The sequence below is a fragment of the Silene latifolia genome, chromosome 3 (genome assembly GCF_048544455.1).
Source record: "Silene latifolia isolate original U9 population chromosome 3, ASM4854445v1, whole genome shotgun sequence".
Taxonomy (NCBI): Eukaryota; Viridiplantae; Streptophyta; class Magnoliopsida; order Caryophyllales; family Caryophyllaceae; genus Silene; species Silene latifolia.
In genome coordinates, this window is record NC_133528.1 from 122,164,805 (window position 1) to 122,191,820 (window position 27,016).

Genomic DNA, 27,016 nt, shown 5'->3' on the forward strand with positions numbered 1-27,016 from the left:
TCTTTAATTCGTATTTTGCACATTGCAATTGTGACTACAAATTTGTGAGGGTTTTAGTTTTGATTTTTTTGTCCCCAAAGGTTCAGTTTTTGATCATTCCCAGCTGTTCTTCATCTCGTTTAGTTGTGAAATTGTACAATGTTGACTGTGTAGCAATGCAGTTGTGTTCATAGAGTCCACTTATGTCGGGACCAAGTATAGGGTTGTCAGTACTTGAGCATAGTTTGTTGTCGGATAAGGATGACAAGGTCCTTTATTTTTGAACCAAAAGGCATTTTATGAAACCTAAATGTGTTCCATGAACTGAATCGAACACCAAACCATGCAACACTAGTCTCTTCATGTATCATTAAGTCATTCATCCACAGGGAACAAGTAGTACCACCTGGAATACCTGGAAATAGGGGATAGTTCAGAACATCTAAGTGTTTGTATATTCCTGACATCTTCGTTCTCATCCAGCGTGTCAGTATCCCCATCAACCATGGCTTTAGGTTATGGATTGTTGTGGACATATGCTTAAACAAAATTATTTGATTCTTGAAACTTTATACCAATTCTTTTTCAAAATTGTTCAAGGAAATGATTAGTTGGAATAGTTGCTGGTCTGGTTGCTACTGATGCTAGGTTGTGATAATGTGAATGCAGTGTTGGGGCATTTGAAATATCTGAAGGAGTTTCTTCTGCTGTTCGACCAGTACGCTGCAACAAGTTTTTAGGAACAGGATCTGATCTCCATCAGCTTTGACTGCTCATCACACTCTACTCTCTCCGCTGAACTCAAGTTTTCTCACAGGTTAGCAAGACTTACTTTCCCAAAACGATTGATCACTTTTTTTTGTTATGACGTCATTTTAAGTACAAGGAAACATAATTTTTACGTCCCTCTATATAACAATATTATCCTAAGGCCTCGCACTGCACCTTGGCCGGGTTTTCAATATTCTGACGGGGTTCTGCGGATGGATTTTGAGGCAGTATCAACAGCATTTGATGGTGCAACAACCGAGTTTAAGGCACTGTGACTGGTTGCCAAATCTAGGTAGTTAAGTTTTTATTTTATTGTAAAGGATAAGATGTACACAACCTCGTCCCTTGTCACTTAACAGAATTGTGATGAGCACATACTTCACAATATAAAAAGCGCGAACAATTTAGTGAGCTATGTTACTTTACTTTGAAGGAAAGAATGATGATTTGATATAATCTTGATTTCGGTTTCTATCTCGAAATTTTCGTAGCGTTTGTCTGCTGATGTGCAATAAATGGGGGACCAATATTGCCGCAAAAGCCTCAAAGTACAGTCGTGGTAACCTTACCAACCCTTATAACATATGCGGTTAGTCCATTAATGAGGTTGGAGAAAGCTAGGGAATGAGCTTTGTGGTGGCTGAGTGTGGTGCTGGCGTTGACGTGGCAGTATAATGTGGCTCGCAAGAGGGATGACTGATTTTGACGAAGGATGGGGGGAGGCAGTATGGCTATTTTGGTAAACAAACAATGCTGGTTTATCTATTTTTCTCAAGGAATGATGCTGAACTCAAGTGTGACGATTGAGCTGCTATTTCAATTGCAGCAATCCTCTGTACTATGAAATTGCCACCATATTGAAGTAGACTGCCGATTTGTAGTAAGAATTTTCTTATATACCAAATTATTTAAACAAGTTGAGCAATTAATTTTAAAAGAGGAGATTCCAATGTTTGGAAATGGTTTGATTCTCTACAGCTGCTTGAAGTTTCAAGAGGAGATTCCTCTGCAGCTAGACCAATACTCGGCAACTAATATCTTATATAATGTAGTTCAATTACCTGCTTCCCTGAAGGTTATGACTTTTGAAGATGTCCTCTTCTTCTTCTAACAACTGGCTTAGTGGCCAGGCTGTTCGATTTTATTTCCTCCTTTGGTAGCATGAGCGACGGCTGCACGTAAGGAAGGCCTAAAGGTGGGACCGACAAGGAGCATCGTCGGATCTTTCAGAAAATGCTCTACCCTACGCATGGAGACCTTGACAGCAGGGGTTCCGTACCTTCGTAGATTGATCGAGTTCAGACGAGCCGGTTGCTAAAGAAAAGAGGAATTAGTCTCCATGAGCTTTGATGGCTCATCATACTCCACTAGCCTCCCTGCACACGTATTTCTTCTCAGATTCGTAAATTGTAAAGAAATATGGTATTAGTTAGGTGCATGTAGTATACTGACGTGCTCATCATTCATCGGTACAATACCATGACCATGTCACTGTCTATCACGGTTGGAACTCTATGAGCTACTGTTATCACAGTACATTCTGCAAATTCTACCCTGATTATCCTCTGGAGGGTCACATCAGTTTCGGTGTTTATTGATGCTGTTGCTTCATCTAGGACCAAAATTTTGTTCCTTTTCAGTAGAACTCTTCCTTTCCATATTTCCAATGGAGCCAAAGATTCATTACTCTTTGGTTCTGGATTATGATGGAATAAAGCAAAATGGCTCACTAAAGTGGCTGCGCTTCTTTCTCTTGTGAAGTAGTGGTCCTTCGATGCAGTTCTCGACGCAATTTTCATCTTGGGTCATTCGGGGACAGCCTCTTTGTGTTGCTAACACAAGGGTAAGGCTGCGTACATCCGACCCCCCCTTACCCCGCAATTTGCGGGAGCCATTGAGGCACTGGGGTAATGTTGTTGTTGTTGTTCAGTAGAACTCTTCCTAGGCAGAAAAGCTGTCTCTGGCCAGCACTCCAGTTTTGCCCTTCATCACTCACTGTCAACAAATTACAGTTGGCTAATCAGTACTTCCTTCTCGTTCATCATCATTGAATTGGTGAAAAGCTGTCTTAGGAGGTGATTTTACTGATGAAAAAACCATTATGTTAAGTGTTAATATTACCTGATGAATCCAGCTGGCTTGGTAGATTACTGATTGTTTCTATAAGCTGACATTTCTCCAGTGCCTGACATATTTGTTGTTCAGTCATTTTCCAATCTCAGATGAGCCAGGTGATTTTACCTTAAATACCTTTAACTTACAACTAATTCCGTAATTACCTTCCATATGTCTTGGTCAGAATAAAGTCCATGAGGGTCTAAATTTGACCTAACACTGCCTTTGAACAGAGTTGGATCTTGAGGAATAATGCTGAGCTTTGTTCTCCAATCCTTCAGACCAATAGAGCAGATGTCAATTCCATCAATCAGAATTTTCCCGCTTTGGGGCTCTACTAACCGAAATAAGGCGCTGATCAAAGTAGTTTTGCCACTGCCTGTTCTTCCCACAACTCCTACTCTAGAGCCTTCCTTGAAACTGCAAGTGATTCCCTTCAGAACTAAGGGAGCATTTGGGCGATATCTTACCTAATATACACATAAGAAAACTAAGGATTGTTATGTTCAGATTTATGATTTGCCTTTTTATCAAAAGTATCTTATGATATTAGCTTTTTAAAGGTTATAACCGAAATAGGTTGCTCAAGTGAATAAGAGGAGAATTGCGTATACCTTTAGTTCTTGAAGTTCTATTCTTCCTTTGTAGGGCCATGCAGATGGAGGTCTATTTTGCTCGACGATAGCTGGCGGCTCAGCTTCAATGTGCATAAACTGCTTGATCCTTTCAACAGAGATGATGTAAGTTTCCAAGTTGCAGTACCACCATGTCATGAATACATGAGTCGTTGACAGTGCCAGAGCATAGGAAAGGGAGAGGCCCACAAGTCCTACAAGATTTCAACAATTCATGGTAATGATATATTTTCTTACGTTCGTTGAGATACTCAAGTTTTGTTAAATTTGTAGACATACTATAGGTCTTTCTCTTGTTTCTTTTTCAAAGGAGGCCAAAGTATCACTATTTTTGCGGCTTTGGAGTATGATAGAATAAAGAGAAATGTCTCATTGAACTCATTATGCTTCTAGTATCAGGAAGTAGCTGAGTTTCAATTTATTTATCGACACAATCTTCATCATGAGGCATAAGCTTTCTGTATATATTAAGGGGTAAGGCTGCATACATTGGACTTTAGCTGTTCTTTTCTGAAGTAAGGTAAGGTTGTTGACTTTAATTTTACTTTTCTGAACTGTACCTGGAGCAACAAAACCCTTAGGAAGCATAACCAGAAGAAGGGTAGCTGTAAACAGAGTGACAATTTGTAGTGCTTCTATCCTCTGGACTAACCATTCTGAAGCCGCTTTGGAATAGACGAACAACTTTGCGTCTGTGTCTACTAGGTCTAAGAAATCTCTGAAAAACCTGTCAGTCATGTTGAAAGCTCTAATGGTTGTGACACCTAGAGACGTTTCTGCAGCATGATTTATCAGTGGCACTTTAGTTGTTCCATTGATCCTAGCGATTTCCCTTGCAGAAGCTAGATAATAGCCGTAGTGGGTGTTTTTTAATGTGAATATTAGTATATAGATATATAGTATGCTCTATTTTATTTGCATTTGATCCAAAATATTATTTGAATGGGTCAATGGGCCTACAATGATGAACACGAGATTATAGAATATGATCATTAATTTATCAGTGTGTTGAGATATAATGTAAAATGTATTAAGTTTGAGACAAATAGAACAACTATTCTCATAGAATATCATTTAAGTGTAGGTTTTGAAAAAAATGTTAGTCAAAGTTAGTCAAAGTTAAGTGTAGGTTCACTTAAGTGTAGGTTTTGAAAAAAAAGTTAATGTAAAATGTATTAAGTTGCAAATACAGAAAAGAGATTCTCCCTCCATCCCATAAATGGTTCACTTAAGTGTAGGTTTTGAAAAAAATGTTAGTCAAAGTTAACAATGACCGCTAAAGTTAAATAGGGACGATAAATTTGGGATGGAGGGAGAATCTCTTTTCTGTATTTGCAACCAAGAAATGATAATTGTTGGTCTTGTTGGATTGATGCCAAAGTGTGATATTATTTTGACTGCAGTTTTGGAGCATTATTTGAAGTATCTGGATACTGGAATCGTTTCTTCTGCTGCGCCACGTATCGTAGTTTGCTCACTGGTTAGTTAGTGCTACCACCATCCACAGGTTAAAACAATGACCTTGATACTGAACTTGATGACATAGGAGAAAACAAATTTATGATTGATGGATATTGTCCTCTGCTTTATAAAAGATTTCTACAAGACCATAGTGTTTTAAGATTTCTATGTCTAGGAAGTGACTAATTATTTTTGGCAACATAAAATAGGAATCTGTTCAACCTTTTTGGGACGACAAACATACATGATACGATGGACTGTGAAGCATAGAACATTAATTCATAGAGCAGATTGATTTGCTTCCCCTTTTGTTATATACGACATCCCATATTATCAAGGAATATCAACAAGATGGACTATGAAGTATTAGGGTGCTAGAAATCTGCCCTATGCTGGCAGAGTGAAACACTCAAGAAACTTCCTACATTCTTAATGGGCTTCTATGTTCATTCTGCTTTATAGCGCCTGCAAGAAACTTCAGTCTAGCTACAGGTAGTCGTATAGGAAGAGAAAACAACTGGAACTAGGTCCCCCGCACTCGCTTGAGACATACAGTAATATGCAGACCCAACCCCAATACCAAAGGTGGGAAACACATTAAGAGTTTTTTAAGCAGGAATTATTGTATGAGTCTCAATTATGGAACGGATTGAAATCATCCGAATTACCAATAAGATTGTCGTGTAGTTTCCCTATGGAGATGCATTCATTTCACAATAATGATCCATACATGGTCTTAAGCGAGACCAATTGTTTGGTGACTTATGAGATACCAAAAGATTCTGGATGGACATTGAAGCAAATTTGTAGAAATCTGGAACAAATATGTAAATAAGGATGAAAATTGAGGAAGGGTGTGTATTGGACAGGTTTGCATAGAATGGTTAATCTTATATTATCTTATATCGGGAATACGTTTTGAAGCTGTATGGAACCAGCAGATGGACCATATTGACAGCACTGTCCTCAGTACTAAGAAGGATGTTATTAGTTGAATTAGATACCTTCTCCGGAGGTCGCGCACTAGGCATGTCAGGAAATGGTTTGATAGCCTTACAAAATGATGCTGAAGGATTAAGAAAAAAAGTAATAATTTGCTAGTGCAATCAACTAAAGCTACAAATATGTGACGCGTAGAAGGGGAAGTGTGATTTTCTACAACTGCTTGAATTTTCAAGAGGAGATTCCTTTGCAGCTCGACCAATACTCGGTAACGAGTTTAGAGAAACAGGAATTAGTCTCCATCAGCTTTGACGGCTCATCATACTCCACTAGCCTCCCTGCACCCATATTTCATCTCAGATTAATAATATTTTTGAGAAAAGTTGTTCAACTTGTGTCAATAAATTCTACTGATATAGAATCGAGATGATCATTGATCTTAACAATATATGTGGCAGGAAGTGTTTACACTTACCGAAGGATAGGACCATGACCATGTCACTGTCTATCACGGTTGGAACTCTATGAGCTACTGTTATCACAGTACATTGTGCGAATTCTTCTCTAATTATTCTCTGAAGGATGCCATCAGTTTTGCTGTCTATTGACGCCGTTGCTTCATCTAGAACTAAAATTCTGTTCCTTTTCAGTAAAACTCTTCCTAAGCAGAAAAGTTGTCTCTGCCCAGCACTCCAGTTCTGTCCTTCATCGCTCACTGCCAAAAATTGCAGTTGGTAAGTCAATACACCCTTCAGTTCTTCAGTGCCCTTCAATTGCTTTTTCTTAAAAAAAAAAGGCCCACTGTCTTATATCATTATTTTCCTGTTACGAAACTCACACCATAAGGTCATGTTCAGACCTTAAGTTTTACGATATCTTTTGTGTGAGATTTTCAGGTAAAAGTGTGTATTTTAGACTATACAGATACTTGTTGAAAGCCAAGAGGACCGATAGGCGATAATCACTTATGGTCAAGCTGTCTTATATTAATATTTGCCTTTGTAGTTTTGATCTTACCTGATGAATCTAGTTGGTTGGGTAGATTGCTGATTGTTACTTTAAGCTGACATTTCTCTAGTGCCTGACATATTAGCAGTTCTGTCAATTTTCTATTTCAGAAGAGCCGCGTAATTTTACTTTTAACATACAAGCTAACTTAGTAAAATACCTTCCATATGTCTTGGTCAGAATAGAGTCCAAGAAGGTCTAAATTTGACCTTACACTGCCTTTGAATAGAGTTGGTTCTTGAGGGATAATACTCAGCTTTGATCTCAAATCCTTCAGACCAATTGTTGAGATGTCGAGTCCATCAATCAGAATTCTCCCACTTTGGGGATCTACTAATCGGAACAACGCGCTAATCAAAGTAGTTTTGCCACTACCTGTTCTCCCCACAATTCCTACTCTAGAGCCTTCTTTGAAAATGCAAGTGACTCCCTTCAGAACTAAAGGGGCATTTGGGCGGTATCTTATCTAAAATATCCAAATAAGAAAAATTATGTTGATAAGGTTCAAATCTATGATTTGCCGTCTTTATCATAAATCATGTTATGCTTCTGATACTCGATAAGAGGTGGACATGTGAGTTGACTGGAGGTCTCTTTAATAGGGCACTTGGGACTTCGGAGAAGGAGTTTTTCTCGTTTATTCCCTTCTTTCTAGGGCTTGGCTAATTGATAGTGGCTGGATGAGCCACAATGGGTATGGCTTAGCAGGGCCCTCCTTATAGCTACAACTCACCCAATTACCCAGTATTACAAGGACTCCCCAAAATGGTCTAGTAAGGGGATTCAATGCCAGCAACTAGGGATGGCAGTGGGTCGGGGACCCGACCCAGACCCTGAGGGTCGGACCCTAATGGGTCGGGTATGGGTCTCATTTTTTCAGATCCAATGGGTATGGGTCGGGTATGGGTCTTAAGAAAATATTTCGGGTCCGGGTCTGGGTCTAAGTTATGAGACCCATACCCGACCCTTAGACCCTTTATTAAAGAAAAAAAAATCAAAATTATAACTTTTCTGAATTCATACTGGTAGACCGTAGAAACCCAACTAAAGTCTCTTTCTCTTCCCTCATCCCATAAAGTGATAAAACCCAACCAAACTCTTCTGACAATACCACCACTCCACCACTGACACAAGAAAACCACCACCACAACACTGATACGCGACTGACAACCACCTCTCTAATAGCCGGCGACCGACAACCACTATTAACGGCAGATTAATAAACTCATAATGTTAAATTAGTATAAATTTTTTTTTTAATATTATAGACCCCATAGCTGTTAATCTTGTTACTAAAGTGGCTGAAACTCGGACCCATGGGTAGACCCAGACCCTACCCTTACCCATAGGGTCCGGGTATGGGTCCTCAAATTTTAGACCCTTGCGGGTCTGGGTCGGGTGCGGGTCCAAAGGGAAAATCTCGGGTCGGGTCCGGGTCTAGGCGGACCCTACCCAGACCCTACCCATTGCCATCCCTGCCAGCAACCTTATCTCTGTGTTAATATCGTACAGACCTATTCTTCCTTGAAGTTCCTTACCTCTGTGTTAATATCGTATAAAAAAAAAGTAAATCTATATACCTGTAGCTCTTGAAGTTCTATTTTTCCTTTGTAGGGCCATGAAGGTGGAGGTCTATTTTGCAGGACAATAGCAGGTGGCTCAGCTTCAATGTGCATAAATTGCTTGATCCTCTCAACAGAGATGATGTAAGTTTCTAAGTTGCAGTACCACCATGTCAGGATTACGTGAGTCATTGACAAACCAAGAGCGTAGGAAAGGGAGAGCCCCACAAGTCCTGCAAGAGCTCAACAATTCAAGGTTAATCTTATTTTTCCTTAAATTTGTGGACATGTTTTAATTTTTCTTCTCTGTGCTGTACCTGGTTCAATAAAACCCTTAGGAAGCATAATTAGGAGAAGCGTAGCTGTAAACAGTGTCACAAGTTGTAAGGCTTCTATCCTCTGGACTAGCCATTCTGAGGCCGCTTTGGAATAGAAGAACATCTTTGCGTCTGTGTCTACTAGCTCTAAGAAATCCCTAAAAAATCTGTCAGTCATGTTGAATGCTCTTATGGTCGTGACTCCTATATAGGTTTCTGCAGCATGATTCATCAGTGGAGCTTTAGTTGTTCCATTGATCCTAGTGATTTCCCTTGCAGAAGCTAGGTAATAACCCTGTAGAAGCAAAATATGAATAAATAATGAAAATTCAGGACTTCAATTGCCGCCACTTTAGTCTTCTCCAAACTGTTTGTCAAATTCTACCTGGAGATATCTAGAGGCAACCAAAGCAAGACACCCCACAATGAGGACTGGCCAAGTGACCGATGCCATAATAACAATTATGACAATCAACTCAATTGCGCTAGCCATCACGAAACTTAAGGAGAATGCAATGTCAATGTCTAATGTGCTTAAATCTGATGCAACCTGAAATATTTTAGATTTGAAGGTTAATAGATCTGTTAAAAAATCATGAGGGTGTGAAAATCAGGAATCTTGCAAAAGTTATTCTTACACGGGTAAAAATCCGTCCAACAGGAGTAGAGTCAAAGAAATGCATAGGAGCCTTAAATATAGAATTATTGAGACCATTGAAGAAAGCTTTTGAAGCTTTTAATCCTAGCTGAGCTGAAAAGAAAGACCTCAGAAACGCAAAGAATATGCCAAGACTTGAAATTCCAGCATAAATGGAGACGAGGACTAAATTACTCATATTAGGAATTCTAATACCAAAGGCCAACCAGTAAGTTGAACCAGTCTGAAAACCAACAAACAGGATTTGTGCAAGTATGCTTAGACTCAAAGAAGATAGGCCATTCGAGATGAAGATATAATCCAAATATGGCTTCCACCCAACAGCCCCAATTTCTTTTTCTTCATCTTCTGTCAGCTGAACTGCTGTTAAGTTTTCATTAGAAAATTCCTTGTTCTTATCTCCAGTGATAGAAGATTCTGTTTTGAGTTTGAGGGCTTCCTCGATTTCTTCCTTCGTAGGCATTCCTTCACTAAAAGCTTCACTCTTGGAATTAAAAGTTGTGCTTACTGCATTCCTGTGAGCGGTCACTAGTTGCTCAAATGCTGTCCCTGCTGTCAGTATCGCTTGATAGCTTCCGCATTGGGTGACTTCACCGTCTTTCATCACCTAGTAATGAATGATTGACATTATTATTAAATCATCCCTTCTACTGATTAACTCCTAATGTGTATTTACCAAAATTGTATCAGCTCAATAGGGAGAACTTCACTGACTTCACCGTCGTTCACCAATATGTTGGAGTAAGAGCTCAGGAAAATAAATGATTTACCAAAATTGTATCAGCTTCTGAAAGAAACTCCACTTGATGAGTCACTAGGATTACTGTTTTATGCTTCAAAGCACCCATTACACAGTCCTGGAATTTGATGACAGAAATAAGTAACAATCTGCAATAACCTTGTAGAAATTTGATATTTTTAGCGTGAACTATGATCATTATTAATAAGGGAGTTTAGAAGGCTTACATGAAATAAAACCGCTGCAGTATGTGCATCTACTGCACTGAATGGGTCATCAAGCAAATATATCTCTGCATCACTATAAACGGATCTTGCAAGTTGAATTCTTTGTTTCTGACCTCCGCTCATGTTGATTCCTCTCTGGCCAATCTCTGTCAGATCACCATGGCGGAAAGTGCTTATATCTTTATCAAGTGCTGTTACTTTGATAGCGTTGTTATATCTAGCTTCATCCATTAGCTTCCCATATAGTATGTTCTTGCGAATTGTTCCACTTTGTATCCAAGCAGTTTGAGAAACATAGGCAATGGACCCAACAACAGCAACCTAAACTCAAAACATAAATGTGTATATAAGTCGTTTTACCATTTTAAACCTGTAATTCTTATCTAAAACTGAACGTAACATTCAGTTTGAGGTAACTTGGAATGGAATATAATTGTTTCAAGGCTGATAGATGGTGATGGAAGGAGGAAAAAGGGGTGGCCGGGGAAGTATTACCCCCATTTGAGGATAATGTACATTATCGTCTTCTTCCTTTCCTTCCTCCTTCCACTACTTCCCAATTTCCTTTATTTTGATCGTTATTAAATTTGTATATCCCCTTACCCTATTCAAGCAAGCCCTTATAAGGATAATAATAGTGTTTGAGGTGTCTCATAAAATGAGTCGGTCGCATGTAAGAATAGAAGTTTCACATATAGCTTATCAGAATCACTGAATGTTTTACTGACATGTCCTGAGATTTTTGGTATCTCTTTTAAAATACAATGCAGCAGCGACGATTTTCCTGCTCCAACTGGTCCACAAACTGCAACTTTTTGCCCCTTCCGCACATCCAGATATAGGTTTCGTAGTGTTAGATTTTCTGATTCTGGTTCCCAGCTGAAACAACCTGCTTCTATAACCACTTGTGCTTCTGAATTTTCTATTTTCAATACCTCTATCTGATCGTTTATCAACTCGTCCTCAAGCAAAAAGGTATTGATCCTTTTAAGAGAAACCAAGACCTGGATTGTAGTAGAGAGAACTTCAGGGATCATTCTTACAGGCTCTGACATCAGTCTTAGTGTAGCAAGGATGGTAAAAATGGTATCAGCAGTCAAGGGGGCATTGTCAAAAACAAAACAACCTAAAAAGATGACAGAAGATATTATAGTGGGGGACATCCAGTACAACGCAGTTCCACCAGCCCTAATATACTGTAACTTCTTCAACCATCTGTATTCCTTTTGTCTCAGTTCTTCCACCATTTCTTGGAACTTACCTTCCCATGACTGTAACTTTATTACTTTCATGTTAGTCAATATCTCTGATGTTGCTCTAAGCCTCTCATCTTGAGCTACTGTAATCCTAGACTGACAATTTTGAAGGAGACGAGCAAAGGGCACATTGAGAATCCCGCATATCAATAGTGGGACCAGGCCGGCTAGGGACCCTGACCCGGCTATCTTTAGAAGGACTCCAATGGAGAGAAAGACCTGAATGACAGAACACCAACCAGTGTGAAACCACCATGGAAATTCACCCATCCGATATGCGTCCACCGAAATGTAATTTACAATCTCACCGTTAGAATGTTCTCTTCTTCCAAGGCTAGAAAGTTTTAGTTGTTTTTGGTAAATTGCCACCATTAGAGCTGATCTCATCCTCATTCCTGTTCTTCTACTATAAAAAATCCATTGCCTTTGGGATATTGACTCCACTAATTTCACGAAAACCGTACATCCGACCAAGAACAGTCCTTTACTTAGGTTCTCGTCCTCTTGTTTCGAATAGTTGACAAATGCGTATAATAGTAGAGGTGAAACTACAACTGACATCGTCCTTATCAGTGCTCCTACCCCGACACAAATGGTCTCTTTCCAGTATACCTTGGTTAAAGCCTTCATAACCAAGTTTCCATTATTTGTTAAATCTGTCTTGACCTTAAGCTCTTCCCATGCCTGGCTGAATTCCTGGAATGCAATACAGGCTTCATCTTCCGGAAACAAGTTAGGGATATCTTTGGCACTTAATGGTTTCAAATACCCTGCACAAAGTAAAGGATTGATCCAAGAAAATACAAATTGGCTGAAAAAACTTGGCTTTTTTGTTTTTCTCTGATTTATTTCATCTTGTAGTAGGGGTACTGACTCTGCTGTATGTACTTGTTTTTGTGTAATGCAGTTCTGCAGGTTTTTAACGGCGCATAAAGACAGCAAACCATTGACCAGCCAAGCTATGATGTCTAAGATTTGCACCTGCTGTTTGTTAATTATCATTGCAATGTTCAGAGCTGAAACAAGCAGAAAGAACATTGCCCACCAAACTGAGGTTAGAATTACGACCCATATTGATTTCTGAACTAGCAACGATACTGTCAAACCTAACCATATAACTGAATCAATTATGTAAAGAAGCCAAGTTGATGAGGAATGGGTTCTGTTTTCTGATGTCAGGGTAAGCAAACCAAAAACCAAGTAAGCTAGGCTCAACAGTAGGCAACAGATTGAAGTCAACCTGAAAATCGTGTTACTTCTTCTGTTGCTTGATCGTGCTTGTTCTCTTAAGAAGCTTAAAAGGATGAAAAGGAGAAAGATCAGTAGGTAAAGTAAGTTTACTCCATCTATGATAGTTCTTTGGATGCAAGAAGAGCTTAACTCAAGTTTTCCTTCACATATGCTCGACAACAATATTCCTGCATTTGCAATGGTAAACAATATAGTTTAGTGAAAATTTTGCGTTTTTACAGAAGTTCTTTCTAAACCATATAAATATATAGTGACAAAGTTATACTAAAAAGTTGAATAAACTCACCATTTAAGTTTGCTAAGGAAGCCATGACAAATTTAGAGGATCAAGGAAATGCAGGAGCTAAAGACAAGAAAATCTATTGGAGATGAAGTCAAATAATTAGGTCATAAATGCTTAAATTATTTATCGTAGCAAATTCTAATCTCAATCTGTCTAAAATTAAGACGGATAAAATGTCAACATTTCCTGATATAAAGTTACCATCAATTTATTGTTAGAAAGTGATAACTTAGTTAGAAGTCTTTATCTTTAAATGGTCATTTTTTATTATAAATTTATGACATTTTTCGTCTCAAGTTAAGACCGTATTAAGGGAGAGTAACTAATTTATCATATGGTTTGCATTAAATAAGTCTCTTTTTCAAATAAATTAATGATGCACCATTTTCTTTCACGATGAATAGATTATAACGTTTCTGTGTTGGTCATTAAAAAAGTACGTAATTGATTTGTACGTCCATCCATCCATATTAAGGGGTATTTTATTGAGTGAATAATTCTAGTAGTATAGGTAAACAAATAACCTGGAATGTTCAAACTTAAATGCATTAATACTTGTTTGGATTAGTGTAGTTCATATCTTTGGATTTTCTCCCTCAAGCACAGTAGTGTAACTAAAGTCTAACCTGAAAATGGTGATATGTTGTTATCATAGAGAAAAATCAAATATTAGATCCTCGTAATTTTGTTCGAGTGTTGTGTTAGACCAATCCAAATACTTATATACTAGTTTAGAACCCGTGCAATAAATATATAATTTTTTATTTTTAATAAGATATTTAAAATAATAGTGGTATCTTATTAATTGTTCATTTTCTCGTTATTGTATTTTATTTTGAGTGAAAAAAATTATAACTGAAAATTAATCCCAGAGATTTGAGTAGAGATTTGAGTAGTGTGCTGAAATGTATTTTAAAAAATATTTTTTATACCGCAAAGCTAATGATTACAATTTATAATCTCTCAATTTTTTTTGTCATGAAAGTAATAAAAACGATTTATAGTTTTGTTTATATGTTTTATGGGGCAAGTCATTCTCAAATAATAGCTTTAATAAAAGACTTAGCAGTTTATAGTTTTATATTATTTATATTTTAATTAAAAAATTATAGTTTAGTGTAGTGAAAATTATATAATTTGATAAAAAGATTAATTTTTTAATGAAAAGATAATAAAATACATTATTAATTGATAATTTCCTTATTTAGTGAATACACTTAAATTATTAATAACTTCCTTATTGTAAAAGATGCTTTTTGGAGGGAAAATTTGTGAGTTCACCTATTTTTTTAGGACATAGGGGATTCGAAGTTTTTTAAAATCAAACGGGTATTTTATTGAATATCAAGACCCGCTAAAGTCGTAATGACTTTGTTTACGATAACGACTTCTGTTGACCGATATACATCCTATATTTATTGGGGGGAAGGTGAGAGTAGTTGCTTAGGATCAGGATGAGATATTGAGACATGTTCACCGATTTTCTCAATTCTCCCCATCATTTCAATAAACATTTAAAATACGATTTTTGACCCAATTTCAAACCCATCTTCCACTCGTCTCTCACACTCATTTGGGTTCGACTTTCTAGGCCCTAATCTCGTCGCCGCTTACACCCCAGGTTCGAGCCTTCCAAGTCACACAAAAACAGCCCACCATTCTCCTTTTTTCTTTCCCTTACCAGCATTCAACACCAACCAAACCTGTTCGAAACCAGCCCATAGCTCGCAACTACCAACATATATCCATACCTGACTATCCACACCCATTTTCCCGGTGCCTTAGTGTCACGGTCCGATACTTTTGCCGGATCGTGGCGCGTACCCTTGCCCGGCTCAAGGCAAGATGCAAGCGACAAGGATCTTCGTACTAGTGAAGGATCGCTCACTAGCACGATACTCGGGTCTCGGCAACACTCGACAGGATTGCAACGAGAGCGTCAAGCACTAGTGTTTGTCAAGCACTAGGCGTTCGTAATCGGTCTCGGGTGTGTGAGTCGAGATCCTAGTGTCGATCCCACAAACACGGCTTGTTAGAAAAGTGAAGGCAAAGAGTCGTTCACAACAAAGCAACAACAAGCAATACGAAGGCACAAGGTAGGAAGCAGATTTTCATTCACTAGTACTCCCTAAAGAGGGAAATTTGATATTTACATCCTGGTAGTAGGAAACATTGAAAGTGTAAAATAGCGATATACCTATTTATGGAAAGAAAAGCTATACTAACTATGCTAAACTAGGAAAGTATTTACTACAAATATACAAGGGAAATGAATTTACATAAGCATGAATAAATCTAAGTGTTCAAAGTGTGCGGATCATCACACTTAGCCTCCAAGAAACCTCTTCCCAAACCCTAACAAACCCGCATGACAACTGCAAAACAGGGGCAGCCCCGAGTCGCTCTTCACCTTGAAAACCCTATTTTTACACCTCCATTTCTCCCTATAAATACACCCCCCTCAAAAACACCTCTCATACTTACCTCACTCACACTGCAAACAAACCAGAAACTCACTCAAAAAACGAACAAGAACCCCATGTTTTCGCGAAAACAGAGCACCGTGAACCAGTCACTGTCTCGACCATTTTTACATCACCTAGGACCACCCTTGACTACCCCTCTGATCACCAGTGCAAACTTCACACTCCCAAGGTTCCAAAACATCCGGGAGCACAAAAATCCCTCAAATCACACTTCAAAACAGCATACTAACTTTTATTTCTTTCGCTTTTCTTTTACTTATATTATGCTAACATACTAACTTTTATTTATCGTATGAGCATACTAACTATGACACTAATGATAACTCGAGTATGACTATAAATTAATCACATCTAGATCAACGTACGTTGCCCTATGAGGAAGTGGAAACCGTACCTGGTCACTCTTCCGATTAGTTGCATTTTGAGGCGATCGACGATGTGATTTAACTTAATATATCCCTCTCACATAAGCATTTATTTTACTTGTGTCGTATTTTTATCCCATTTATTCGGCCATTGGTCGTTTATGTGTTTGATTTTGGAGCAAGAGATCCATGCAAGTGAGGTTCAGTGTTTATTGAGCAAGTTGACTACAATTATACTTAAAGCTTAAGCCGGGAATGTCTTAACACATGGTTTAGTTTTTGGAAAACTCAAGGGCGTCTTGGAGTATTTGACGGTTGACATGGGGAAAAAAACAGTAACCTAATGACTTAAGAAAAAAACATATATATTTGTTACGTATAACATCCATTATTTAAGCAAGTGTCTATTTGTTGGTATCAAGTCCAAGAAATGTGCAGTAGCTTTACTACTGCTAAAATGGGTACCTCCTGACTTGTTGATAAACAAACATTGCTTGACTATGTAAATAATTTGGCTGGCAAAGTTTTAATGGATGTTACGTGCAGTAAATTGAATGTATGAAAATGTGCGTATGCATATTGGTTTTAAGTCATGTTTGGTCGCTCCAAACTTGTTCCAAGGTATTATAAATGCCTGATGCATTCCTTTGGAATTTGGTAGGGAAAAGAGAAAAGGCGAGGAATAAGTGAGTGTTGTTGGTATTGTACTTTAGTACAAGACAGGTCTCACGGTATTTTGTGAGATATTCACATAAATTAAATGAAGGGTTTGTGATAAGGGTAACAATTCAACCGGGCTTGAGTGTGTGAGGCAATATAAGGGGTCGTACTTGGAGGTTAAGAGGTTACTTGTCTGTATTCCTAAATTATTGTCGAGTCCAAATTTTGTGTTACAATTTGAGCTGGTTACGTTGAATTGACACTATCTTAGTGGGTCCAAATTCAGTGTTAATAATTATTTTATTTGCATTTGATCCAAATTATTATTTGAATGGGTCAATGGGTCTACAATGATGAATTTCATGGGTACTATAGAATATATCAATGGCAGTTGGCTATTAATTCAGCCATAAACATATTTGAAACTTTCAAGTTTAGTGCTTTTATTATTCAGGATGGTCTAGTTTGCATATAACATTCAATACTTCCTCCATCCCAAATTTATCGCCCCGACTATGATCATTAATTTATCACAATGCGTTGAGATATAATGTAAAATTTCTTAAGTTTGATATAGTAGAACAACTATTCTCATAGAATATCATTTTATAAATGGTCCACTTAAGTGTAGGTTTTGCAAAAATGTTGGTCAAAGTTAATAATGACCGCTAAAGTTAAATAGGGACAATAAATTTGGGATGGAGGGAACCTCTTTTCTGTATTTGCTACCAAGAAATGATTAATTGTTGGTCTTGTTGGATTGATGTCAAAGTGATATTAATCTGACTGCAGTTTTGGAGCATTATTTGAAGTGTCTTGATTCTGGAATAGTTTCTTCTGCTGCGTCACGTATCGAAATTTGCTCACAGGTTAGTTAGTGCTACCACTATCCAGGTTAAAACAATGACCTTGATATTGAACTTGATGACATAGAAGAAAACAAATTTATGATTGATGGATATTGTCCTCTGCTGTATAAAAGATTTCTATAAGATCATTAGTGTTTTAATAAATTAATGTACTATGTCTAGGAGGTGATTAATTATTTTTCAGCAACATAGAATAGGAATCTGTTCAACCTTTTTGGGACGACGAACGTACATGATAAGATGGACTGTGAAGCATAGAACATTAATTCATAGAGTAGATTGGGTTGCTTCCCCTTTTGTTATTTACGACTTCCCATATCTTCAAGGAATATCAACAAGATGGACTAGGAAGTATTAGGGTGCTAGAAATCTGCCGTATGCTGGCAGAGTGAAACTCGTCACTCAAGAAACTTCCTGCATTCTTAATGGGCTTCTATGTTCATTTTGCTTTATAGTGCCTGCAAGAGAATTCAGTCTATCTGCAGGTAGTTTTTATGGGAAGGAAAAGCAACTGGACCTAGGTCTCCCGCACTCGCTTGACACATACAGTAATATGCTGACCAACCCCAATAGCAGTGATTGGTAAGTATGTTTGGAATACCAGCCAGAGTAGTGAACCTTTATGGGTAAGATGGATCGATACACTGTCTTCAAAAGTGAGAATTGGCCGAACTACAGATTATCACTTACGACCATTGCATGAGTCTCAATTATGGAACGGATTGAAATTCTCCGAATTGCCAATAAGATTGTCATAGTTCCCTGTGGACATTGTAACCATTATCGAAGTAATTGCCTTTGGTCTAGGACTCCAGTGGTAACTGGTAAGGCTCTTGAATTTCTCAATGAGCGTAGGTAGTTTGAAAGGTTTGAACCTAGGTCTTTTGTATATATGTATAACATCTTTTCTACTCCTACAACCTTAAATTTTGCTATTTACGTAATCAAAAACTCATTTAAACTATATTTCAATAGCCATCAATTTGTTTATGGTTTTTTTTAAATTGTAGACAATTTAATCAGGTATTTATCTGAAATGAAAATTTTAACTAGGCTTAACTACTACTCCCACAACCCCTAAATTTAATTATGGAGTAGATGAGAAATTCTTAACTTGTTTAAACTACTTTCAGCTGCCATCAATTTGCGCTATAGTTTTTTTTTTTTTTTTTTTTTTTTTAAAAAAAAAAAAAAGGTAATTTCAATCGAGGTATCAATGGGGGATGAAAAATCTGAAATAAGAAAAAGTACACTATTGAAAAGTTCCAATATTTTTTTCCTCACATAATATTTTTTCAGATTCGTACGATATTATTAGTAATATACGAACTAATTACTTTTGGAGTCCTAAATTTGTCATTTTCCATGGATGAAAAATGTGGTCTCTTGAAGGACAGTATAACACCCGGACAACATTGGAAAATTGTGCTCCCCTTGGAAATCCTGGGTCCACCATTGCTTATGGAGATGCATTCATTTCACAATAATGACCCATACAATGGACTTAAACGAGACCAATTGTTGGGTGACTTTTGAGATACCAAAAGATTCTGGATGGACACTGAAGCAAATTTGTAGAAATCTGAAACAAATATGTAAATAAGGTTGAAAATTGATGAAGGGTCTGTAATGGACAGGTTTACATAGAATGGTTTATTTTATTTTTATCTGATCTCTTATATTATCAGATGGAGCATATTGACAAGACTGTCCTCAGTACTAAGAAGGATGTTACTAGTTTTATTAGATACCTTCCTCGGAGGTCGCACATTAGCCAGCCTTACAAACTGATGCTGAAGGATTAAGAAATAAAGTAATAATTTGCTAGCGCAATCAACTGGATCTACAAATATGCGAGGTGCAGAAGGGGAAGTGTGATTTTCTACAACTGCTTGAATTTTCAAGAGGAGATTCCTTTGCAGCTCGACCAATACTCGGTAACGAGTTTGGAGAAACAGGAATTAGTCTCCATCAGCTTTGACGGCTCATCATACTCCACTAGCCTCCCTGCACCCATATTTCATCTCAGATTAATAGTATTTTTGAAAAAAATTGTTCCAACTTGTGTAAATAAATTCTACTGATATAGAATCAAGATGATCATTGATCTTAACAATATATGTGGCAGGAAGTGTTTACACTTACCGAAGGATAGGACCATGACCATGTCACTGTCTATCACGGTTGGAACTCTATGAGCTACTGTTATCACGGTACATTGTGCGAATTCTTCTCTAATTATTCTCTGAAGGATGGCATCAGTTTTGCTGTCTATTGATGCCGTTGCTTCATCTAAAACTAAAATTCTGTTCCTTTTCAGTAAAACTCTTCCTAGGCAGAAAAGTTGTCTCTGCCCAGCACTCCAGTTCTGTCCTTCATCGCTCACTGCCAAAAATTGCAGTTGGTTAGTCGATACGCCCTTCAGTTCTTCAGTGCCCTTCAATTGCTTTTTCTTAAAAAAAAGGCCCACTAAGCTTAAGTTTTATGATATATTTTGTGTGAGATTTTCAGGTAAAAGTGTGTATTTTAGACTATACAGATACTTCTTGAAAGTCAAGCTGTCTTATATTAATATTTGCCTTTGTAGTTTTGGTCTTACCTGATGAATCTAGTTGATTGGGTAGATTGCTGATTGTTTCTTTAAGCTGACATTTCTCCAGTGCCTGACATATTAGCAGTTCTGTCAATTTTCTATTTCAGAAGAGTCGCGTAATTTTACTTTTAACATACAAGCTAACTTAGTAAAATACCTTCCATATGTCTTGGTCAGAATAGAGTCCAAGAGGGTCTAAATTTGACCTTACACTGCCTTTGAATAGAGTTGGTTCTTGAGGGATAATGCTCAGCTTTGATCTCAAATCCTTCAGACCAATTGTTGAGATGTCGAGTCCATCGATCAGAATTCTCCCACTTTGGGGCTCTATTAATCGGAACAACGCGCTAATCAAAGTAGTTTTGCCACTGCCTGTTCTCCCCACAATTCCTACTCTAGAGCCTTCTTTGAAAATGCAAGTGACTTCCTTCAGAACTAAGGGGGCATTTGGGCGGTATCTTATCTAAAATATCCAAATAAGTAAAATTATGATGATTAGGTTCAAATTTATGATTTTCCGTCTTTATCATAAATCATGTTATGCTTCTGATACTTGATAAGAGGTGGACATGTGAGTTGACTGGAGGTCTCTTTAATAGGGCACTTGGGACTTCGGAGAAGGAATTTCTCTCGTTTATTCCCTTCTTTCTAGGGCTTGGCCAATTGATAGTGGCTGGATGAGACGCAATGGGTCTGGCTTAGTAGGTCCCTCCTTATAGCGACGAATTACCCAATTACCCTAATATCACAAGGGGTCCCCAAAATGGCCTAGTAAGGAGATCCAATGCCGGCAACTTTATCTGTGTTAATATCATAGAGACCTATTTCTGGGTAAGGGTCCTAATTATCTTTTATAAAAAAATAAAAAAATAGCAAATGTATATACCTGTAGCTCTTGAAGTTCTATTCTTCCTTTGTAGGGCCATGAAGATGGAGGTCTATTTTGCAGGACAATAGAAGGTGGCTCAGCTTCAATGTGCATAAATTGCTTGATCCTCTCTACAGAGATGATGTAGGTTTCTAAGTTGCAGTACCACCATGTCAGGAATACATGAGTCATTGACAAACCAAGAGCGTAGGAAAGGGAGAGCCCCACAAGTCCTGCAAGAGCTCAACAATCAAGGTTATTGTTGTTTTTCCTTCAATTTGTGAACATGCTTTAGTTTTTCATCTCTGTGCTGTACCTGGTGCAATAAAACCCTTAGGAAGCATAACTAGGAGAAGCGTAGCTGTAAACAGTGTCACAAGTTGTAAGGCTTCTATCCTCTGGACTAGCCATTCTGAGGCCGCTTTGGAATAGAAGAACATCTTTGCGTCTGTGTCTACTAGCTCTAAGAAATCCCTGAAAAATCTGTCAGTCATGTTGAACGCTCTTATGGTCGTGACCCCTAGAAAGGTTTCTGCAGCATGATTCGTCAGTGGAGCTTTAGTTGTTCCATTGATCCTAGTGATTTCCCTTGCAGAAGCTAGGTAATAACCCTATAAAAGCAAAAAAACAATAACAAAAATGAAAATTCAGGACTTCAATTACCGCCACTTTAGTCTTCACCAAACTGTTTGTCAAATTCTACCTGGACATATCTAGAGGCAGCCAAAGCAAGACACCCCACAATGAGGACTGGCCAAGTGACCGATGCCATAATAACAATTATGACAATCAACTCAATTGCGCCAGTCATCACGAAATCCAAGGAGAATGCAATGTCAATGTCTAATGTGCTTAAATCTGATGCAACCTGAAAGATTTTAGATTTCAAGGTTAGTGGATCTGATAAAAAAATTGCGAGGGTGTGAAAATCAGGAAGCTTGCAAAAGGTAATCAATCTTACACGGGTGAAAATCCGTCCAACAGGAGTAGAGTCAAAGAAATGCATAGGAGCCTTAAATATAGAATTATTGAGACCATTGAAGAAAGCTTTTGAAGCTTTTAATCCTAGCTGAGCTGAAAAGAATGATCTCAGAAACGCAAAGAATATGCTAAGACTTGAAATTCCAGCATAAATGGAGATGAGGACTAAATTAGTGATATTAGGAATTCGAATACCAAAGGCCAACCAGTAAGTTGAACCAGTCTGAAAACCAATAAACAGGATTTGTGCAAGTATGCTTAGACTCAAAGAAGATAGACCCTTTGAGACGAAGATGTAATCCAAATAGGGCTTCCACCCAACATCCCCAATTTCTTTTTCTTCATCTTCTGTCAGCTGAACTGCTGTTAAGTTCTCAGTAGAAAATTCCTTGTTCTTTTCTCCAGTGATAGAAGATTCTGTTTTGACTTTGAGGGCTTCCTCGATTTCTTCCTTCGGAGGCATTCCTCCACTAAAAGCTTCACTCTTGGAATCAAAAGTTGTGCTTACTGCATTCCTGTGAGCAGTTACCAGTTGCTCAAATGCTGTCCCTGCTGTCAGTAGCTCCTGATAGCTTCCACATTGGGTGACTTCACCGTCTCTCATTACCTAGTTATGATTGCGTGACATTATGATTTTTTCTTCTATGATTAAATTATCCCTTCTACTGATCAACTTCTAATATGCATTTACGAAAATTGTATCAGCTCGAAAGGGAAATATTCACTATTTCCAATGTACAAAAAAATACTGTCGTTTTACCAATTTGTTGGAGTAGCTCAGGAAAATAAACGATTTACCAAAATTGTATCAGCTTCTGAAAGAAACTCCACTTGATGAGTCACTAGGATAACTGTTTTATGCTTCAAAGCACCCATAACACAGTCCTGGAATTTTATGGCAGAAATAAGTAACAATCTGCAATAACCTTGTAGAAAATTGGATATTTTTTTTGGCGTGAACTGTAATCATTATTGATTGATAAGGGAGTTTAGAAGGCTTACATGAAACAAAACCGCTGCAGTATGAGCGTCTACTGCACTGAATGGGTCATCAAGCAAATATATATCAGCATCACTGTAAACGGCTCTTGCAAGTTGAATTCTTTGTTTCTGACCTCCGCTCATGTTGATTCCTCTCTGGCCAATCTCTGTCAGATCACCATGGCTGAAAGTGCTTATATCTTTATCAAGAGCTGTTACTTTGATAGCCTTCTTATATCTATCTTCATCCATTTGCTTCCCATAAAGTATGTTCTCGCGAATTGTTCCACTTTGTATCCAAGCAGTTTGAGAAACATAGGCAATGGACCCAACAACAGCAACCTAAACTCAAGACATAAATTTGTATGTAAGTCATTTTGACATTTTTAACTTGTAAGTCTTATCTGAAACGGAACATAGCATTCAGTATAGTTTTAAATCTTGGGCTGGTTACTTCTGACTTTCTGAGGGTTGACTTGGAATGGAGTAATTGTTTCAGGGCTGATAGATGGTGAAGGGAGGAAAGGGGGTGGTTGGGGAAGTATTACCCCATTTGAAGATATGTACGTTATCATCTTCTCTTCCTTTCCTTCCTCCTTGCACTACCTCCCAATTTCCTTTATTTTTATCGCTATTAATTTTTTGTATCCCCGTATCCCCTTACCCCTATTCCAAGCAACCCCTTATAAGGATGATAATAATGTTTGAGACGTCTCATAATATGAGTCGGTCTCATGTACGAATAGAAGATTCACATATAGCTCATCAGAATCAGTGATTGTTTTACTGACCTGTCCTGAGATTTTTGGCATTTCTTTTAAAATACAATGCAGCAGCGACGATTTTCCTGCTCCAACTGGTCCACAAACTGCAACCTTTTGTCCCTTCCGCACATCCAAATATAGGTTTCGTAGTGTTAGAGTTTCTGATTCTGGTTCCCAGCTGAAACAACCTGCTTGTATAACCACATGAGCTTCTGAATTTTCTCTTTTCGATACCTGTATCTGATCGTTTATCAACTCGTCCTCAAGCAAAAAGGTATTGATCCTTTTAAGAGAAACCAAGACCTGGATTGTAGTAGAGAGAACTTCAGGGATCATTCTTACAGGCTCTGACATCAGTCTTAGTGTAGCAAGGATGGTAAAAATGGTATCAGCAGTCAAGGGGGCATTGTCAAAAACAAAACAACCTAAAAAGATGACAGAAGATATTATAGTGGGGGACATCCAGTACAATGCAGTTCCACCAGCCCTAATATACTGTAACTTCTTCAACCATCCGTATTCCTTTTGTCTCAGTTGTTCCACCATTTCTTGGAACTTACCTTCCCATGACTGTAACTTTATTAGTTTCATGTTAGTCAATATCTCTGATGTTGCTCTGAGCCTCTCATCTTGAGCTACTGTAATCTTAGACCGACAATTCTGAAGGAGACGAGCAAAGGGCACATTGAGAATCCCGCAAATCAATAGTGGGACAAGGCCGGCTAGGGACCCTGACCCGGCTACCTTTAGAAGGACTCCAATGGAGAGAAAGACCTGAATGACAGAACACCAACCAGTGTGAAACCACCATGGAAATTCACCCATCCGATATGCGTCCACCGAAATGTAATTTACAATCTCACCGGTAGAATGTTCTCTTCTTCCAAGGCTAGAGAGTTTTAGTTGTTTTTGGTAAATTGCCACCATTAGAGCTGATCTCATCCTCATTCCTGTTCTTCTACTATAAAAAATCCATTGCCTTTGGGATATCGACTCCACTAATTTCACGAAAACCGTACATCCGACCAAGAACAGTCCTTCACTTAGGTTCTCGTCCTCTAATTTCGAATAGTTGACAAATGCGTATAATAGTAGAGGTGAAACTACAACTGACATTGTCCTTATCAGTGCTCCTACCCCGACACAAACGGTCTCTTTCCAGTATACCTTGGTTAAAGCCTTCATAACCAAGTTTCCATTATTTGTTAAATCTGGCTTGACCTTAAGCTCTTCCCATGCCTGGCTGAATTCCTGGAATGCAATACAGGCTTCATCTTCCGGAAACAAGTTAGGGATATCTTTGGCACTTAATGGTTTCGAATACCCTGCACAAAGTAAAGGATTGATCCAAGAAAATACAATTTGGCTGAAAAAACTTGGCTTTTTTGTTTTTCTCGGATTTATTTCTTCTAGTAGGGGCACTGACTCTGCTGTATGTACTTGTTTCTGTGTAATGCAATTATGCAGGTTTTTAACGGCGCATAAAGACAGCAAACCGTTGACCAGCCAAGCTATGATGTCTAAGATTTGCACCTGCTGTTTGTTTATGATCATTGTAATGTTCAGAGCTGAAACAAGCAGAAAGAACATTGCCCACCAAACTGAGGTTAGAATTACGACCCATATTGATCTCTGAACTAGCAACGATACTGTCAAACCTAACCATATGATTGAATCAACTATGTAAAGAAGCCAATGTGATGAGGAATCTGTTCTGTTTTCTGATGTCAGGGTAAGCAAACCAAAAACCAAGTATGCTAGGCTCAACAGCAGGCAACAGATTGAAGTCAACCGAAAAATGGTGTTACTTCTGTTGCTTGATTGTCCTTGTTCTCTTAAGAAGCTTAAAAGGATGAAAAGCAGAAAGATAAGCAGGTAAAGTAAGTTTACTCCATCTATGATGACTCTTTGAATGCAAGAAGAGCTTAACTCCAGTTTTCCTTCACATATGCCTGACAACAGTAATCCTGCATTCGCAATGGTAAACAATATAGTTTAGCGAAAATTTTACATTTTTACTAGAAGTTATTCCTAAACCATACAAATATAGCCCTTTAAAAATGTTACTGTATTGTGTGTATAGTGACAAGTTTAATGAGAAAGTTATTCTGAAAAGTTGAAGAAACTCACCATTCAAGTTTGCTAAGGAAGCCATGACAAATTTAGAGGATAAAATTTGTTTTCGCACTAAATTGGAGGAGCTAGAGACAAGAAAATCAATTGGAGATGAAGTCAAATAATTATGGGTTATTTGATAAGAATACTCTGAACTATAGGTGATCTTCTCATAATACTCCGAACTATATTTTAACTCAAAATAAACCCAACTATGTATATCATTTTCTTTAAATAGACTCGTCAAATTTTGACCTGTTATACCAAGTTAAAATTGAGGTGGCATCTATGTGTAGTCCATGTGGCAGTGACATGGCTTTTAACAGTACAGTATTTAAATAAATAAGTTAATGTATTTTACTATAACACCCTCCAACTAATTACCCTTATTACTTATTACCTCCCTCAATAGTTCAATCTAATCTCGTCCTCCATCAATTACCCAACCCTCACACCTCACCACAACCACCACCACATCAGTACTACACCACCGCCACAACTGCTGAAGCCTAACAACCACCACCTATTCTCCACTTATACCATGCCGCGCTCCAACTATATCCCAGCTACCACGCATCAACCACCACCATTCACACTTCACCATGACCACCGCCGCTCATACCCACGATTTGCATCCTCATGAAATTGGCGTAATCGCGTACCTTTCAGGCACGGGTTTTGGCGACTTGGGGAGTAGTGGTCGGGGTCGGGAAGTGTTAAGGCCTTAAGGGGCCAAGAGGGACTTTATGGGAGAAGCCGTCTACCTGTGTGGTGGTGAAATTAGGGTTTTCGGAGGAAGGGAAAGGGAATTACGAGGTTGTGGGATAGATTTTCAATGTAGGTAGTCGCTTCCCATGGCGGGGATAAATGGATAATTGTCAGACGAGGTCAGTTATCATCGGTCAAATGGTTGCGCCGATGCGATTTGGGTTGGTGAGGTGGGAAGGAGAAGAAGGTAAGCGAAGACCGTGATGTATGATGACACGCCGGCGACGAGCATATTGTCACGCCGACAATGGTGGGCTGGGTTGCGGTGGTTGAGTTGGTGGAGGACAAGGATGGATTTGTGGTCATACGGTGGGTTGGATGCCAGTACGGGCTAATCTGTAATATGATCTCTTACCAAAAAG

At 38.3% G+C, this 27,016-nt stretch overlaps 2 protein-coding genes and 1 long non-coding RNA gene across 9 annotated transcripts in view; 1 reads left to right on the top strand and 2 right to left on the bottom strand.

Annotated features, from left to right (window-relative positions):
- The window catches only part of LOC141647946 (uncharacterized), a 41,405-nt gene extending 15,517 nt beyond the window's left edge, over positions 1–25,888 (top strand). Inside the window, exons 5-23 of one of the 3 annotated variants that reach the window (XR_012545893.1) lie at positions 649–796; positions 911–1,042; positions 1,242–1,630; positions 1,729–2,981; positions 3,514–3,717; positions 4,904–5,007; positions 6,362–6,453; positions 6,554–6,637; positions 8,526–8,565; positions 8,651–8,729; positions 12,578–12,724; positions 12,850–13,001; positions 17,508–17,584; positions 19,273–19,797; positions 19,905–19,988; positions 20,777–21,008; positions 21,098–21,300; positions 25,239–25,377; positions 25,503–25,888. This is a non-coding gene — a long non-coding RNA (uncharacterized LOC141647946). Of the gene's footprint in view, positions 1–648; positions 797–910; positions 1,043–1,241; positions 1,631–1,728; positions 2,982–3,513; positions 3,718–4,903; positions 5,008–6,361; positions 6,454–6,553; positions 6,638–8,525; positions 8,730–12,577; positions 12,725–12,849; positions 13,002–17,507; positions 17,585–19,272; positions 19,798–19,904; positions 19,989–20,776; positions 21,009–21,097; positions 21,301–25,238; positions 25,378–25,502 lie in introns of all 3 variants that reach the window. The other 2 variants (XR_012545891.1, XR_012545892.1) reach the window with 2 other exon arrangements.
- LOC141647945 (ABC transporter C family member 8-like) lies at positions 6,023–14,205 on the bottom strand. Its single transcript, XM_074456325.1, has 12 exons — positions 13,208–14,205; positions 11,143–13,088; positions 10,415–10,735; positions 10,219–10,305; positions 9,429–10,055; positions 9,176–9,340; positions 8,791–9,085; positions 8,492–8,706; positions 7,072–7,377; positions 6,921–6,984; positions 6,379–6,618; positions 6,023–6,241 (listed from the first exon to the last, which is right to left on the bottom strand). The coding sequence occupies exons 1-12, from the start codon at positions 13,230–13,232 to the stop codon at positions 6,135–6,137; spliced, it is 4,398 nt and encodes a 1,465-aa protein (XP_074312426.1). The 5' UTR covers positions 13,233–14,205; the 3' UTR covers positions 6,023–6,134.
- On the bottom strand, positions 18,771–26,009 carry LOC141647942 (ABC transporter C family member 8-like). Of its 5 annotated transcripts, XM_074456320.1 has the most exons (13): positions 25,902–26,009; positions 25,580–25,738; positions 23,799–25,096; positions 23,029–23,349; positions 22,825–22,911; positions 22,007–22,633; positions 21,749–21,913; positions 21,362–21,656; positions 21,064–21,278; positions 20,335–20,640; positions 20,184–20,247; positions 19,730–19,969; positions 18,771–19,591 (listed from the first exon to the last, which is right to left on the bottom strand). In XM_074456320.1, exons 1-13 carry the CDS (start codon positions 25,924–25,926, stop codon positions 19,485–19,487), a joined length of 3,909 nt encoding a protein of 1,302 aa, XP_074312421.1. In that variant the 5' UTR covers positions 25,927–26,009; the 3' UTR covers positions 18,771–19,484. The 5 variants fall into 5 exon arrangements, with proteins under 5 accessions (XP_074312421.1, XP_074312419.1, XP_074312422.1 ...); XM_074456318.1 differs by having other exon boundaries at positions 23,799–25,738; XM_074456321.1 differs by lacking the exons at positions 18,771–19,591; positions 19,730–19,969; positions 20,184–20,247; positions 20,335–20,640 and adding exons at positions 20,797–20,874; positions 20,916–20,998 and having other exon boundaries at positions 23,799–25,738.
- Between the last annotated feature and the right edge of the window lie 1,007 nt (positions 26,010–27,016).